Source organism: Miscanthus floridulus, chromosome 12 (genome assembly GCF_019320115.1).
Source record: "Miscanthus floridulus cultivar M001 chromosome 12, ASM1932011v1, whole genome shotgun sequence".
Taxonomy (NCBI): domain Eukaryota; kingdom Viridiplantae; phylum Streptophyta; class Magnoliopsida; order Poales; family Poaceae; genus Miscanthus; species Miscanthus floridulus.
The window spans coordinates 67,194,120-67,211,309 of NC_089591.1; the positions used below are offsets into that span (position 1 = coordinate 67,194,120).

The following is a 17,190-nucleotide window of genomic DNA, read 5'->3' on the forward strand; positions in this document are numbered from 1 at the left end:
CGTTGATCCTTTATAGTCCACCTCCTGTCTATAGGCGCACATAGGACGTGGTTGCGAAGGAAAGCATCCTCTGCTGGTGTCCTTCCCTAGTAATGTCCCTAGTTGAATAGTAGAAGACATAAGCTTACCTAAGTCAGAACTAGAGAACCTTAGTTATCCTCTCTACGCTCCTATTTATCCTAACCTTGTTACTACCCCTAGTTAAGTTATAGCGTAGTTAGTCTCACGCGTTTCCCTGTGGATACGATACTTGGAATACCTCCGAGTGAAAGCTACAGCGGCATCCGTGGGCTTGCGAATTTATTTGTGTGCGTTAAAATATACCAACAGTCGTACATGAGTTGGTAGAAGCCCCTAGGTCGTCGTTCGCCTTGTTGACTTGAGGAGTTGAGGGCCACGATCCCGATCATTAGGGTTGTGGCTCCTGCCGGGTTGGATGGCCTCTAAGTCAAGGCCTTCGTCGTGGATCCCATCCCGCGCTGGGTAGAATCGTACATGCATCCCGTCAGACCGTATTTGGATGGTGGATCGCCGTACTGGTTGTCACCGTCGTGCGGTGTTGTCTTGTCTGCACAGTGTGGCATAGGGATGACGTCTGAAGGGATCGAGGTGACCGTTTTCCCCTAGGTCCTTGCGGGGTCAGTGCGGCGTGCTTATTCTTGTTAGAGCAGACATGTTTGGCTGCGTTCGACCTCCCCCCATCCCTCCCAGGGGTCGGGACGGTGGAGACGTCATGCGTCTCTCGTGTGTCATACGGCCAAGGCAGAAGGAAGGGTCGTGGTCGTCCTCATCCTTGGCTTTAGCTGGGCCTCAGCCGTTCGGGCCTTTGCCAACTGATGTGTTGTGGGCCGCTTGGCCTGCTAACTAATCGGTGCCTTGAGACACCCCGGAGTTATAACCCCGACAATCCTTATGAAACACTTGCAACATACCTATAAAATATTTAAAATATACACTGGCAACATGCATCGTATCTCGGTGCAGCCTCCTCTGCCGTCTGCAGCTGGGCGCCACAGCCATAGTAGGAGGCAAGGCTAGAGGGCTTCCGCGTTAGGGCCCGACGCTTCTCCTTGCGCAACGGCCTCAGTGGCTAGCTGGCGGCCGAGGGAGTGGTCGCTACTCGTGGGCGCGGCGGTGCCTGCGCCGTCGGGCGAAGAGGGCCGTAGAGCAAGCAGCGGGGCGCGCGCGGTGGAGCAGGGGAAGGAGCAGCGCAGGGTGACTGTCGATGGCGGAGCGAGTCGTAGAGCAGGAGCATTGAGACGACCGACGGAGCAGGAACAGGGGTCATCGTCGACCTGCGGAGCAGGTCTCTTGTCTCCTCCTTTCCTTATCCAATCGACGCAACGTTGGAGACAGATGCAAATACCGTAACAAAAAGCGAGCGGGCGTAGAGTAAAGGTTTGTTGGGCTGGTATGCAGGCCCACGAAAGGGCGTCCGGACGAACAGACGCCTGTTAGTACGTATCATTTCCGCTGAGAATAACCCAATAGATATACTCAGCCTGTCCGCTCATTGGTTTCTGGGATGATAAGCCCGACTGATGTTGATTTGTTATGAGAAAAAAATACTATTGACTGACTGATAAGCTCTGGCTAAAACCAATAAGGAAACAGACTGACGTCATTAAGATGGTAGCAGATGGAAATAGGGCAATCCTATATATATACATTCAAAGTTCTCAAGGACGATGGGGCATACACATACACGTCTCATCTTTTGACTTGCATACCTTTTGACTTCGTGGCTGCCGCCCACCTCATTGCCGGAGCGATGCACGAACATACAGCGGGCCATCCATTTTGAGCGTGAGCATGGGCCGGTAACCTAGGGTAGCATTGGCTTCACACATCTCAAATCTGAAGAGGTAGAGCAGCACCGCCGCGAAGATCTTCATCTGCCTGTACGCGAACTCCTTTCCCAGGCAGACGCGAGGCCCCGCCTGTTCACACCACAACACAAGAGGCCAAACACGTCACGTGCTGCATTGGGGCAACGACACGGCAAGTGTCGAGTAAGCCTGGGCAAAATACCCGATACCCATTACCCGTACCCAAATTATCCGAACCTGGACCCGAATTACCCGAACCCGAGGTACCCGATCCTAAATTCGGATAGCGATTTTGATTACCCGAAATTAGTTTGGGTAATTCGGGTAATATCCCCCGGTACCCAAACTACCCGAACTACCCAAAGATTTGTTTTGTCTTTGTATTCATCATGTGTTGTTAGCTGAACCATTTAACTTATCACTTTATTAGAATATAATTCTCTCTATTTGAATGAGTGACTGTAATATATTATTCTCTACAAATTTCTATTGAAATTCTATACAAATTGCTGCTGAAATTATGTATAGATCGCTACTGAAATTTAGTGTAGTTTGTTGTTTTCTGTAAATTTGGGTATATCGGGTAATACCCGAACCCGAACCCGAATTATCGGGTACCCGAATTTGCGGGTAGTGTTTTTTCGGGGGTAATATCGGGTAGCAATTTTTATTACCCGAATTTTGAATTACCCGAATTACCCGACCCGAAAAAATCGGGTAACCCGAACGCCCAGGCTTAGTGTCGAGGAGATTGAATGTCACAACCAACCTGGAAAGCCGTGAACTTGAAGGGGCTCTCGGGGACGAACACGCCGTCGTCGAGCCACCTCTCCGGCCTGAACTCCTCGGCGTCCACGCCCCACAGGAACTTCATCCTGCCCATCTGGTACGGCTGGTAGTTCACCATGTCACCTTTCTTGACAGCGTAGCCGTCCGGTAACGTGTCGTCCGAAAAGCAATACTTTACATCCTGCATTTAGTTTTTTTTTATTTGATTCGATAGCAGGTCCCCCAAAAAAAATCAGCGACCGTGACGCAGATAATAACAGCACACGACGTATGGTCCCAACTCCCAAATGCAAAATCTGGTAGGAAGACGCCGATGTTCGGGTCAACTTACAATGGGCACAGCCGGGTACAGCCGGAGCGTCTCCGTCAGCACGACGTGCAGGTACTGCATTCTGCTGATGGCGTCCTCGGTTAAGAACGCGACGAACTCCTGCACGCCGACGTCGCGGTCGCCCGTGGTGGCGGCACGGACCTCCCGTGCGACCTTGTCCTGGATGCGCTGGTTCCTGCAGAGCACGTAGAGGAACCACGACAGGGTGCCCGCCGTGGTGTCGCGGCCGGCGATCACGAAGTTGAGGATGATGTCCCGCAGGTACTTGTTGTCGAAGCAGCCGGGATCGCTCTCCCGCTCCATCAGGAACCTTGACAAGATGTCCTCTTTCTTGGCCTGGCAAAGATAAACACCACCGTGCGTGTCAGTAAAAAAAAGAAGGGGCCGGAGCCGCCAATCGAGCGCCCGAGCATCCAGATGGGCGAGGCTGCTGCGGAGAGCTCACGAATTCTTGTTGGTCTCTGCCCATCTGCTCGATCTTCCTGTCGATGACGCCGTACACGAATCCATCAATGGTGCGGATCGATCTCTTCATTGCTGCCTCCGACGAGATGTTGAGGAGTCTTTTGACCTTCCAGGACAGGTCGAAGAAGCGGTACAGGACCTGCTCGCTGGCGTCGTCGAACGCCCTGGCGAACGCCGCCGTGCCCTCGTCGCTGCAGCCGGACAGCACTCCCAGGCTGACCCCGAACCCGACCTTGAAGATGGAGTCCGGCGTCGACCGCATCAGCAGGTCCGCGACATCCAGCCGCCTCTCCCCGGCGCCGGCGGCCACGGCCACGATCCCGGCGAGCTCCGCGGCCGTGTCACGGAACACGCCGCTGCTGTAGTCGCGCAGCACCCGCGTGGAGAACTCGTGGCTCGCGGCCTTCCGCTGGTGCCGCCACTTGGCGCCGTCCACGTTGAAGATGCCGTCGCCGAGGAGGTCCTCCAGCACGTCGTGGGTCATCACCCCCTTGCCGTAGTTGGCGAAATTGGTCTTCAGGATGTACTCCACGTTGGCGGGCTCGACGGTGTACACGTAGTTGCAGGTCGGGGTGAGCATGCGGAAGGTGCGGTACCTGTGGGCGAGCTCCGTGTGGTACTCCATCAGCCGGCCGAAGTTGAGCAGCTGGTGGAACACGGTGCCCGCCACGGGCGGGTAGTTCCGATTCCTGCCTCCCCCGCGGCGCCGGCGCGCGATGTAGAGCGCGAGGAGGAGCAGGGACAGCGCGAGCAGAGCGGGTGGGCTCAGCAGTGGCGAGTCCATGGCCGAGCTTGAGCTCTGGTGTCCCGGTACTGAGTGGGCGGCCGCTGCTCGCCGTGCGTGCTTGCGTGTGGGTTGTGGAGTGCGCTCTCCCGGAAGGTGGATGGATGAACCTTTCGGATTGGATTGAGATTTGACAGTACCTTCGCGTTTTTTCCGGGCGCGTTTAGTGCGGCAAACTTTGGTGTACGATTCTTCACGGTACCATTTTGTTTGGCTATGAATTATTATCTAAATATTGACTAATTAAATTTAAAAAATTCGTCTCGTAAAATTAAAGTAAACTATGTAATTAGTTTTTGATTTCGTCTATATTTAGGGCGTGTTTAGTTTCCAATTTTTTTTTGGGTTTGGCTCCTGTGGGGTTACTGTAGCATTTTCGTTTGTATTTGGTAATTAGTATTTAATTATGGACTAATTAGGTTCAAAAGTTTCATCTCGCAATTTCTCACCTAACTATGCAATTAGTTTTATTTTTCGTCTACATTTAGCACTCTATGCATGTGCCGTAAGATTTAATGTGACACTTTGAATTCAAAATTTTTAGAATCTAAGCAGAACCTTAGTACTCCGTACATATACTGTAAATTTGATGTAACGAAGAATCTTCTTTTTACGTGATACACGAGAACTACAAGGGCGGAGCATGGGGCAGCACCGCAGCTGCTCAGGAGACAGGACAGGGCAAGTATCGGATGGATTGAGGTACAGTTTAGTTTGCAAAAAAATTTACAAAATTTTTTACATTCTTCATCACATTGAATCTTTAGACTCATACATGAAGCATTAAATATAAATAAAAAATAAAACTAATTACATAGTTTAGACGAAATCCACGAGACAAATCTTTTAAGTCTAATTAGACTATGATTGGACACTATTTGCCAAATAACAACGAAAACACTACAATATCCATTTTGCAAAATTTTTTGCATCTAAACAAGGCCTGAGATTTGAGACACCAAACCATCACGCATCAACTGTTGTTGTTGTTTTGATTTTTTATGAACAATCAACTTCTTTGCCGAGGGGTTGCGACGACAGCGAATCCTTTTCAATGATAATAATAATATCTCCATACTCTGCAGAAGACTGGAGCTTAAACGATCTTGCCCCCGTTCGTTTAGCCGAAAAATTAAGTTAAAATATTGTTTCAGCTGATTTGTGATGAAAGAAAAATATGTTCCGATTAAAAAATAAGATGAAAAAAACATATTATCTGTTCGCTTGCTCATATATGATCGTGGATTATAAGCTAAAATAATATTTTTCTCTCACACTAAATTAGTCAACAGTAAATAATCTATAATCATTTACAACGAAACGAACAGGGCCCATGTGATCAACAGAATTCTTGTTCCGATTAGTTTGTTTCCTCGTCTCTGAAAATTCTGCAGGACATAGCATAAGCTCCTTGACCGAACACAAAGGCAAAGATCTACAGCATTTAAGAAGAGCCAGGCAGCAAGTGTCAACAGTTGACGGATTAAAGTCCATCTAGAGAATTTTTAAGGGTGTTTAGTTTCTCCTCTAAACTTTAGTCGCTATCTTATCAGATGTTTAGACACATACATGGAGTATTAAATATAGACTAATTATGAAAGTAATTGCACAGCTTGCGACTAATTTGCGAGACGAATCTTTTAAACCTAATTAGTCCATAATTTGACAATATAGTGCTATAGAAAACATGTGCTAATAATGGATTAATTAGGCTTAATAAATTCGTCTCGTGGAGTACTGATGGATTCTGTAATTTATTTTTTTATTAGTATCTAAACACTCTATGCGATACTCTCACATGACATCTCTTAAATTTTAGTCACCAGATCCAAACACCCCCTCAGATGAGACAGAGAAGAAGCACAGTTGCAAGAATTTTTGAAAAAAACAGCACGACAGAGCCAAAACTGGAGGCGCGCAAATGTAAACTTCCATGTAAACCATCATCTGCATTCCAGAAGTCAAAAGTCCATCTCACGAGCTTGGAAACGATCCATCGTTATCTTTCGCAAAAAAAAAGAAAAGAAAAGAAACGATCCATCGTTATCACACATTCAGATTTGCGATCTACTGATTGGGTGCCCAAACATATACTAGCTCATTGAGTGGCCCATTTAACATTTATTGAATCCCAAAGTCAATACACCAATACTAGTGTATAGGCAAACCAACTTAGAGCAAACCCAATAAGGACACTCCCAATGCAGAAACCACTATAGTTTCTATGGGCATTAATTGTACTGCCACCTAAGCATTTTGCTGATGTGGCAAGGTAGTTATTGAAGAGAGAGAACAAAAATCATAGAAACCGGGTCTAAGTTAGAAACCATGTCTACACGAGAACCAAGACACGAATGGATGTGATTGGTAGCGAATGAAGAGAGAGTGTATGTGATTGAATAAAAAGTTGTTCTGTAGAAACTATCCATTGGAACCATGGTTTCTATACATAGTGTCTATGAAAATTAATAGGTATAGAAACTATACGTAGTTTCTAGCATTGGGACTGCCCTGACCGGTTTTCCAGGCGGTTGCTCTGCCCGCAATCATGGAGATTTAATTTGATCTTCCTTCCTTTCAACCGAAATAATCGACAGTATGCACTTTTCCTAAACCCAAAAGCAACGCAGCGGTCACAAGTCGTCCAAAGCCTGTCTGTCGCACTGCTGCAGACCCTAAAGGTCTCGCTGGGCTCCTCCACTTCCTCCTCGCCGCGGCAATGAGAGGCAGCAGCAACGGAGAAGACACAGAGGAAGAGGTAGCAGCAGGCCAAAGGAAGTCGTCAGTGTTTGCTCATCGAGATCAACTCAGCGTTCGCAGCCATGGCCGCGGACCCGCCTTCCTGTGCGGCGTTCGTCGCCGAGGCCGTCGCGCTTGCCCGCGATAGCGGCTTCCATGGGCTCGACGTCGCGTGCCAGTTCCCAGCATGCACCGTGGACATAGCCAACTTCGCCTTCCTCATCTGTGGAGTGGACTGCCACACCGCGCTGCCGAGTTCCTGCTCAGCGCTATGCCGCTATGCACGCACGGTTTACATATCTACCGTCCTAATCAAACCATCCTAATCACGTCTTCTACGCGCCGCCGCCACTGCCCGACACAGATTCGTTCCATGGCAGCGCTTTGCCCAAGCATGCCCAGCGCAGCGCAAAGGAGACGGCCGGCAACTACTCTACTTTTCCTGGCGCCGGGTGGACGGGACGAAGTCTACTACGTCGACAACAACAACATCTACTTCAGCAAGGGCATCACCTCGGCCTAGTCGCCGACCTCGCTGGCACGCCGTCCGCAGAGGCGCTCCAACTCGACGTCACCTCCGACGCCAACGTCGGCGCCGCCGTCCACGACGTGCTGGCGCGGCATGGCCGCGACGACGTGCTGCTCAACAACGCCGGTGTCGGGTGCACGGGCCCAATCGCGGAGCTGCGTGCCGACGCCATGTCGCGCGCACTTGACGTCAACTTCCTGGGCCAGGTCTTCACCGTGCGCACCGTCGCGGCCCACATGGCAGCGCGCGGATCCAGACGAGGAAGGCTACGGATGCCGGTGTCTTCGCCAGGCATGTGGCGTGCAAGGCCGTGACTCGGTTACGGACGTCGATAGCCACCACACGGCAGCCGAGAGCTGTGAAGGCATGTCACCACTATTGTTCCGGATTGATTAACCCACGACACCAGACACTATACCAATATCATACTATCAAACAATCTAGAAACAACTGCCTCAACACAACAAACAATAGCCTCAACACAACTGCCTCACCTATCTTATTCTTTTTCTTGTCTTCTTATCATTGTTTTCATTTCATAACTGCTTCCATCTTTGAATCCGAGCTCGCCCTTCGGGGATTGAAGAATACATGAAAAAAGAAATGAGGTTAACCTACGGTTTCGTCACTGTTTCTCCTCATACCTCCCCCGGCAGGGGAGACTTCTAAAAGAGAAGAGTAGAGACAACTACCTCACCGATTAGATCTTCTACCTTTTATTCCTTTCACAACCCCATCAATCTCAGAATCTGAGCTCGCCTTCACTCGGTCAAGGGATTAACCTTTACCTCGTTCCGGTTGTTGAACAAAATCAATCACTATAAACATACCCAGCTCATTGCAGTTTTAGCGGCTCTTTTGAATTGGTAATAGCAATAGAAATAGGAATAGGAAGACGATCATCATTGCTGTTGGTATTCCCTCCTCACCGTGGCTTTCGGGGGAGGAGCGTCCCTTGAGAAGGGATGGGTGTGAAACTTACGTTGATCTATGAGATCTCGTTCATTGATCTATGAGACCTCATTCCAAAGTGTTTTCCAAAAGAGCACTTCCTAGTTCAAACTTCAATCTTTGAGCAAGGTGAGTAGGGCCATTACTTGTGGATGCGGTATATCAAGGAATTTTTCCAAAAGAAAAGCTGGCACCCAGCGATGCGGCTTTCTCTTCCTTACGGTCATCCTCGATGAGAAGTGTAAAAGGCTAAGGAGCTCATCCCGAGTCTTGTTACTTGCCTAACGCTACTGCTTGCTAGGAAGAAGTTTTCTTTCATGCCTGGTAGTGATTTTAAAGGAAGATAAGCAAGGTACCACTGGTTGCTTGCTGTCCTACTTCTACTGGCCCACGTTGTCGCCAGTCGCCATGGGGTGGGGTGCGAAAGGCATATGAGCCATGGCAAAGTGACCAGCTTCGATTTGGAGCATGTCACTGAAGAGAAGAGTAATTTAGTTCTGAAAGTTGCATTACTTGATTCTACGAAAGGTTTCAATAAAAGGCCATTTAGATATGCAAAAGAAGGATGAAATGATCAAAGTGTGTTAGTTCATTAGCTTATTAAAAGTGTCATGCATTATAAACAATGATTTGAAATAGAATTCAAAATATATTTTTTCCGTGCAACGGACGGGTATTTAGTGTGTGTGTGTCTCTCTCTCTCTCCGACGTACGTGGTCGACAAAACGAGGGGTGAACGTCTTCCGGCGTCAGAGATGTGTTGCCTTGTTCCGAAAATAGTGTAATTCTAGTATTTTTTTGTCGGTAGGTCATCTGACACCCGTTGGTGTAGTAGAGGTCAAAAGGCCGTACTGACGTGGCGGTGGTGGGCACAAACTTTCCTCCACACGCGGTTGCCAAGCGACTGCTTGGCTTGACGATAGCGTTGGTTGATGATACGAGCGATCGAGCGACTGTTTCGCCCGACGATAGCGTCCGTAAACGACACAAGCGACCGAATGATCGTTTCGTCCGACGATAGCGCCGGTAGATGAAACGAATGACCTAGTGAATGTTTCGTCCGATGATAGCGTCCGTAGACGATACAAGCGACCGAATGATAGTTTCGTCCGACGATAGCGCCTGTAGACGAAACAAAACACCAAGTGATTGTTTCGTCCGAAGATAGCGTCCGTAGACAAAACAAACGACCGAATGATCGTTTCGCCCGACGATAGCGTCCGTAGACGAAACGAACGACCAAAGGTCATGGAGATGGGGGGGGGGGGGGGGGGGGGGCTCATGCCTTGCTCCTCCCCCCAACAGTAATGGTGTAACAAAAAAAAAGAATGCTAGATCCTTTCATAAACTTGATTTTTTATAGACAAAGTTAGTTCTAATCTAAGCCATAGATCTCAATACTGGATGGCTGAAAAATCAGGCGTGGAAGCCTTTAAAACACTTAGATGTTGTATAGAAACTGTCTCATTAGATTTATCATTAATTATACTCGTATTTGTTACTATACCTATTTGGTCCCAAAAATTGGATACTTTTCTCTATAAACTTGGTCAAAGTTAAAAATATTGACTTAGTACAAAACCAGAATAACACTATTATGACATGGAGAGTACTTAATAGTTTTACAAGCAAACAATTTTGTATTATCCCTTTCTTAATGCTATTTCGAACTACAGCTCTCGGCCCTGTTTGAATAATACATAAAACATTTTGTTTAGAAAAATGGGAGCACATTAAAATTTTATAAGATATTTTGGTTATATAAATGGTTCACTCTAGATATCTATCGACAGATTCCTTGATATGAAATAAATCTGTCAAATTTTAATCTATCCAATGTAATTAATATAGGATTGATGACCCATATTTAGTTTACTCAAATTTTGACATGTATGATATCATTATAGGAGAACCGTAAATGCTAGAGGCCAAGAAATAATAATAGATATATGATAGAAGCTAAATGGTGGATATAATTAACTACAACACAAATACAACCTACATACTAATAAAGAGCTAAAGGAAAAGTAATTTCAACAAAGTTAGAAACAGAAAAAAAAAATCAAACAACAAAAACACACATCACATAGGTCAGATAGCTCAAAATTTGACAGATTTCTTTGCAAAAAAAAACTATCATAAATAGCAAACTGGTATATAAATCTAGCTATTATATTGTTGAGTGTATTAAATCTTGTTTTGAAAACCATATGTTGCTACAAGTATGTCTTTTTTCGTGATATTATGGTTTTTGAAAGGAACCAATCTTTTACGTCCTAAGAGCAAGGCTAATAATACAGCTGGCTTGCTAGCTATAAGGTTCCTTATAGCCTTCTCTCAGTCAACCCATATAGTAGTTAGCTCTTCACTGTTAATACATGGCCCACTTGTCTGTCTCACAGAGTTTTTTTTTCTGGTGCCTAAACCGGATGTAAACTTACAACTCGTTTCTTCTCTCTCTCCTCCCCCTCTCTTTTTCACATCAGCATTTAGATAGCTTATAGCTTGTAATTATATCTGCTCTTGAATGGTTGGCAGCGCTATGAAGCCTTAAATACGTCGGCCGTGTCTGTGTTTTAGCAGCACAAGCTGTCATTATGGCTTCCCAACTCGTGGTAAGTTCAGTAACTGGTTACTGGTCACAGCATCGCATCAACGCACCCTTTTCTTGCTGGTGATTTTTTTTTATCATGATGAATTTTCAGGGTAGTCGTAGCCTGACTGCCACCGGTCTGTCTAGGCCATGTTTAGATTGTAAAAAATTTCAACCCGATGAATAGTAGCACTTTCGTCTTATTTGGTAAATATTGTCCAATCGTGGACCAACTAAGCTCAAAAGATTCATCTCATGATTTTCCAACTAAACTGTGCAATTAGTTATTTTTTTATCTACATTTAATGCTCCATGCAAGCAGCTAAAAATTGATGTGATGAAGAGAGAGTGAAAAAACTTAGAATTTAGAGGTGATCTAAACAAGGCCCTAGTAAGATTTGCGCAGACACAGTGCAGATGACACTTGGAGCGTACGTGGACGTCTTCCTCTACGTCTCAGAGGACTGTTACAACTGAACGTTTGACAGGGACACGATTAGGCCCATGTTTAGTTCTTTCGTCAAAACTTTACACATTATCATATCGAATATTTGATATATGTATGGAGTATTAAATATAGATTAAAAAAAATAATTAATTGTACAGATTGCAACTATTTTACGAGATGAATTTTTTAAACCTAATTAGCCCATGATTTGACAATAAAGTGCTACGGTATACATGTGATAATGACGAATTAATTAGGCTTAATAAATTTATCTCGTGGTTTAACGATGGATTCTGTAATTTTTTTATTAGTATCCAAACACCACATGCGATACCCTCATATAATATGTGATGTGACATCCTAAAACTTTACACTTTAGATCTACACACCAAGGTTTGTGGACGCCCTCGTAGGGTTGGCTTCTATAAGCCACATCCTGCTTGAAGACGCTCTCAACCACACTCACCCAAGAGAGAGCCTATTAGAGTACGTGACGTGAAGAACATTCACCGTGACTTTAATTGCCAGATGGATGACCTCGAAGATGGCATTTGGAACCCTAAAACTAGTAACCCAGTCGAGGTGCGTGCGTGGATACGCAATACATGTGCAACTCCAACAAATATGTGCATAATGGGCAATTACTGATATGTGCCTTTCTCTGCTTTGCTGATGTCCGCTCAATGAATTTGATTTTGCAGTTGGTGTTCTCGACGACTAATAAAGGCGTTGAAGTTACGGAATCCTTCTTGGGTCTGATGGTGGCTCGTCGGCAAAGAACATTACAAAAGGCACGTGGTGGTAGCAAATAAAGAGTGTTAGAATAGTTATGTTGTGAGAACAAATATAGGATCGGATCGGATCGTCTATTTATCTGTTATTTAAAACACTAATGGGATGGTTTGAATGTTGCCGTAGCAAGTATTGCGAATCTAAAGATTAATAAATCTTTCTTTATATACTAATTTATTTTATACAAGTTTATAATTTTCTCACCATCTGCTGGGAGATGCCATGAGGTTTGCGCCCCCCCCCCCCCCCCCCCCTCCTAAGTAAAATAGCTTTCGACCCTCGTTTCACCCACATAAGCCAAATAGGCCACTGACGATACCTATGGTGAAAGGTGTCTTCAGCCTTCACCTAGCCAGCGCGATTAAGTGAAATAGCTTTCGTCTCGTGTTTCAACCGCGGGAACCGAATGGTCCATTGACGATACCTATGGCAAAAGGTGTCTTCAGCTTTCACCTAGCCAGCGCGATTAAGTGAAGTAGCTTTCGTCTCGTGTTTCACCCGCAGGACCGAATGGTCCATTGACAATACTGATGACGAAAGATGTCTTTGTCTTTCATCCAGCCGCCACGACATTTTAAGTGAAATAGCTTTCATCTCGTGTTTCACCCGCGAGGACCGAATGGTCCATTGACAATATCGATGATGAAAGATGTCTTTGGCTTTCATCTAGTCACCACAACACTTTAAGTGAAATAGCTTTCGTCTCATGTTGCACCCGCGGGGACCATATGGTCCATTGACGATACCAATGGTGAAAGGCGTCCTTGGCTTTCGCCTTGCGTTTGACCCATGGGGGCAAGCATTTCAGTTTGTCGTGTCCTAATCAGTGTAACATAGAATGGCGTTGTGCAGGTCATTTGTCGCCGCGAAGACGTCAAAATATGTGGCAGAACCGTCTAATCTAATGCCTCCCAGGAGTACTCATCTTCCATTAGACACTAAGTACACAGGGAGGACACCAATTACATGGTCCCGTCGGGCACACCCCAGGAGAGAACCCGAAAATCCATATTTTTCATTAGGATCATAAATAAGAGAATAAAGCTTACAATATTTTAGCCATTTCTTACATCACTTCACATGTAATATCAGAGTATAACATTTATTATTTATAATAGCAGAATATGAACATATTATCAGAGTTATGAACAATTTAATTTAATAGCGGAATATAAACATGTGATCAGAATTACAGCGGAAATAAATATCTATTCGTGACATGATGAAGCATCGATATATAAACTATGACAACAGATTATAAAACTTTTATTTATAAAAATATTTAGTAAGAGTTATAGATAGAGACTATGATCACAGCGTAAAGGAAATCCTCTCTGAGCCCACTAGGAGGAATCTACACACAAGAGTCAGCTCTAGCATCCACCTATCACCTGCAACAGAGGAAATAAAACCCTGAGTACTTAATTATACTCAGCAAGACTTACCCAACAGGAGAAAGGAAAAGACTTTAAGGATATACAAGGCTATCTGGCTTGTAGGTTTATTACATCTGCAGGAAGCATTACTAAGCGTGCGTCCTTATATTCGATTTTTATTAGCAGTCGCATTAGTTCATTAACTAACCATTCTATATAAGCACCTGTGCTACTTTCAAGCAGGTGATAAATAATCAGATTTCCTTTTACCATCTATCATCTTTTAGTTCTTACTACGTTGCTAGACTGTAGACAAGTTGTACCGACACAGCGACGTTTCGCGAATCAATGTTCCTAGCTGGGTACCCCAAAACACATGCCATCCTTATACCCCAGGCACAAATAGGACCAACCCACTACCCTTCTGTCATGGGATCCAGGTCCGCGTCCAAACTGGGACTCCAAGCTCCCGCCCCTGAGTCCCGGACTTAGTGCGGTGCAAGGACCTCCACCCAAAAACCACCCTGATAGTCGGTCTGGAAAAGAGCCAGAACCCATGATAAGAGAGTAACAAGTCTTCACTATGCCCATACCCAAGTATGTGCTCAGGATAATAAGTCGCTGACCTGCCTAGAACCCAATGCAACGGCCGGTCCTTAACCGACACAGACAGAGAAAATAGTGTAACCAAGCTATGTCCTGTTGGCCGTAGGACACAACCTCTTACATCCACCAATACCCAAACCATATCTCTGCCTAGTCTCCATTTTCCTTTCCACCATTTATATTTTTCAAGTGACAATAATACAGTAATATATTTCCTATCTCTCGCGAGTGACAGGCAATCACTCGACTTCTACCGGAGTCCTGTAGCATAGCAATCTACATGATCCTATCATACTAGTAAGACTTATAGGATAAAGATATATATGCAAGTGGGTTTCATTCAACTCCTTAAAACTTAATGCACAAACATAATTTAACGTGCAGAAAAGTAGGAGTTATGCACCGGGGCTTGCTAGGGTAAGATTTAATCAGAAGTTAGCTTTCCATCATAGCGACACGATCTCCAAAAGTACCATTTCTCTAGCAACTCCTGATGACTCCGCGATCCATCGGCGTCCCTATTATGATATGCAATGCGATGCAATGCAAAGACGTAATTAATCGACTGCAACCGTGACTCGTAAAATACGATTTCGCCTCTCAAGCTAACGAGATAGTTATAACGATGACCGTACTTAGACTACATATCTATGTTGTCGAATAAGGCGTTATTTTTCAATAATTATTTTAGTTATACAAACTCAAGTTGTTTCTTTATTCCATTGTATCAATTTAATATTTCTTTGAATAGTGCATCATTATCTATCTAACAAACTAATTATTCTCGAGTTACAAAAATTATAGTGAGCAGCTAATAATATTAGAAATTTACTGTAAAATTTTTAGAGATAATACAATCATCGATTTAACATGGAAATTCCTACAAGTTCACATTTTAACAATATTAAATATTTTAAAATAATTAGAGCAACCCTAAAAACATATAGAACTTATGCGAACAAAATACACTATCAGGTAGATCATAATTTTAGAAACTTAATAAAATTGGTTTCATCATTTTTGGACACCTACACAATTTTATTTTAAATTTACAAATTTACCTTGCAAGCTAAATTAGAAAGTGCTCTGCAATTCAAAAAGGCTAGCGACAACGAGCTCGGCCCAATGGCCCAGCACGGCCTAGACCAGCGGCCAAGCCAACCCAAATGGGATGGGCGCGCGGCGGCCTAGGCGCGGTGGCCCAGGCGGCAGGCAGGCCGTAGCCCAGCAGCCCCAACGCGGCTCGTGTGAAGCGACCACGCGCGCAGCAGGTCGGACCAACGAGCGGCCCACGGTGATAGGCTGGCCCACCGGAGGTCGGCGGCCCACTAGGCGTGCACGCGGCAGCGGCCCACGCGACCAAGCAAGGCGGCGGTACAATTGCGAAAAGGCCCCTGAGTTTCCCTAAAAATAACTAAGCCCCTATTTGTAAACCTATGAGTCTAGCGTTTTTGCAAAATGAACACGCTAAAATATTCCATTTGCGTTAAGTCCTTTTCTACCTCAAAACAGAGTATGCAGTGGGGGAAGTATTCCGTCGGCTGGTGGGCGGCGTCTAGAGGCTGGCTTGGCGTTGGCGACGAGGCTCGACGTGGGGAGGCACGCGGACCATGGCCGGACCTGGGCCTGGCCGCAGTGCGGACCGAGGTGGGTCACCGCACAATGGCCACGCGCGCAGAACGCGCCCGCGCAACTCGACGGCTCCGACCGCACGCGTGGGCGGCCATGGCACAACCGATGGTAGGGGCAACGACAGGCGGCCATGGCGCACCGGAGGGTGGAGTGAAGACGTTAGTGGTGCCGTGAGGCACCGCACGGGGGTGGAGTGGCGCGGGCCTAGGCGCGCTCACATGTACGGCGGTAGGCGAAGGAAGTGGTCGCAGTGCGGAGCATAGCGGGGCCGAAAAAGGAGCGTGTGAGGGCAACGCTGGCAGGACGGCTCCCCAGCTCCGGGAGGCTTGGCGCACTTGCACGCACGATAGCGGGCACGGTGGGTGCGGAGGAGCGAGGCGAGGCGAAGCCGCGTGTGGGCTTTGGTGAATGGGAGGCGAGCGGCGGCGTGGGGGGAGGCAGGAGCTAGGGCTATGGCTCTAGCATGGGACCATGGAGCTCGTGCACCCCTGTGCACACACACACAAGGAGAAAAGGGCAATGGCGGGCGAGGCCATGGCGTGCTACGGTGCAGCGGGCATGTCGAGGTCTGACCAGGCGCTGCGGCACGGGCGCGTCGAGGAGCAACGGGTCTAGCATGGGACTGGAGGTACCCGCACTCTCAAGAGGGGAAAAGGGGAGGGGCGATGGGCAGCGTGGCCATGGCAGAGGACAGAGTGAGCGAGTGAGCTGGGCTAGCTGGGCGATGACATTTACATGGCTCGGCCATCTTTGGCCGTGTATGCATTAAAGGCGCAAGGCATTCATGCGATGCAGCTTAAAGAAGACATACTGTGAAGTACCATGATGAGACAACTCGGCCTTGTCTGCATGCGGATGGCGGCAGTGGAACAGTAGCCGCGTGTAGAGCCTGCCGCGCAAAACCAACGCACAAGGCGACGTGGGGAGAACAATAGCATCACGACAAGGTCATTACTTCGATAGGACAACGGAGGAAGTGGCTACTTGGCAGTTATGTAGTTAGGGCAGTGATGAGAGTGCCACGTTGGCCAGACGATGGCCAGATGACGGTGGCTAAAACATCGGCTTCCCCCACGCACGGCCTAGCCAGCAGCGAGCTCGACCGGCTCCATCGGGCCGACTATGGCCCACCCTAGTCCGTCGTGTGGCCGATAGCCAGCAAGATCGGTCACATGCGTGACCAAGGCCAGGACCGACAGCAACGTGCATGCGCGGTGATTTTGGCTCAGGCCGACCATCAACGAACGATCACGAGCACGAAATTTAAAGCAACACGAAAACTACTAATGATAATGATTGAGACCCAACTAATGTTATGGCTCCAAA

General features: G+C 46.7%; 1 protein-coding gene across 1 annotated transcript; it reads right to left on the reverse strand.

The window, feature by feature from the left end:
• Window positions 1–1,603: 1,603 nt before the first annotated feature.
• LOC136496954 (cytochrome P450 704C1-like) lies at window positions 1,604–4,334 on the reverse strand. The gene is made up of 4 exons (XM_066492733.1): window positions 3,395–4,334; window positions 2,950–3,285; window positions 2,599–2,799; window positions 1,604–1,940 (listed from the first exon to the last, which is right to left on the reverse strand). Exons 1-4 carry the CDS (start codon window positions 4,196–4,198, stop codon window positions 1,758–1,760), a joined length of 1,524 nt encoding a protein of 507 aa, XP_066348830.1. The 5' UTR covers window positions 4,199–4,334; the 3' UTR covers window positions 1,604–1,757.
• Between the last annotated feature and the right edge of the window lie 12,856 nt (window positions 4,335–17,190).

Bases quoted from the DNA above. Each gene is read 5' to 3' on its own strand.
- LOC136496954 (XM_066492733.1), bottom strand. From the start codon at position 4,198: ATGGACTCGCCACTGCTGAGCCCACCCGCTCTGCTCGCGCTGTCCCTG. The intron at 3,286-3,394 runs GTGAGCTCTCCG...TATCTTTGCCAG, and splicing joins GCAGAGACCAACAAGAATTC to GCCAAGAAAGAGGACATCTT. The intron at 1,941-2,598 runs GTTGGTTGTGAC...TGGTGTGAACAG, and splicing joins TCAAGTTCACGGCTTTCCAG to GCGGGGCCTCGCGTCTGCCT.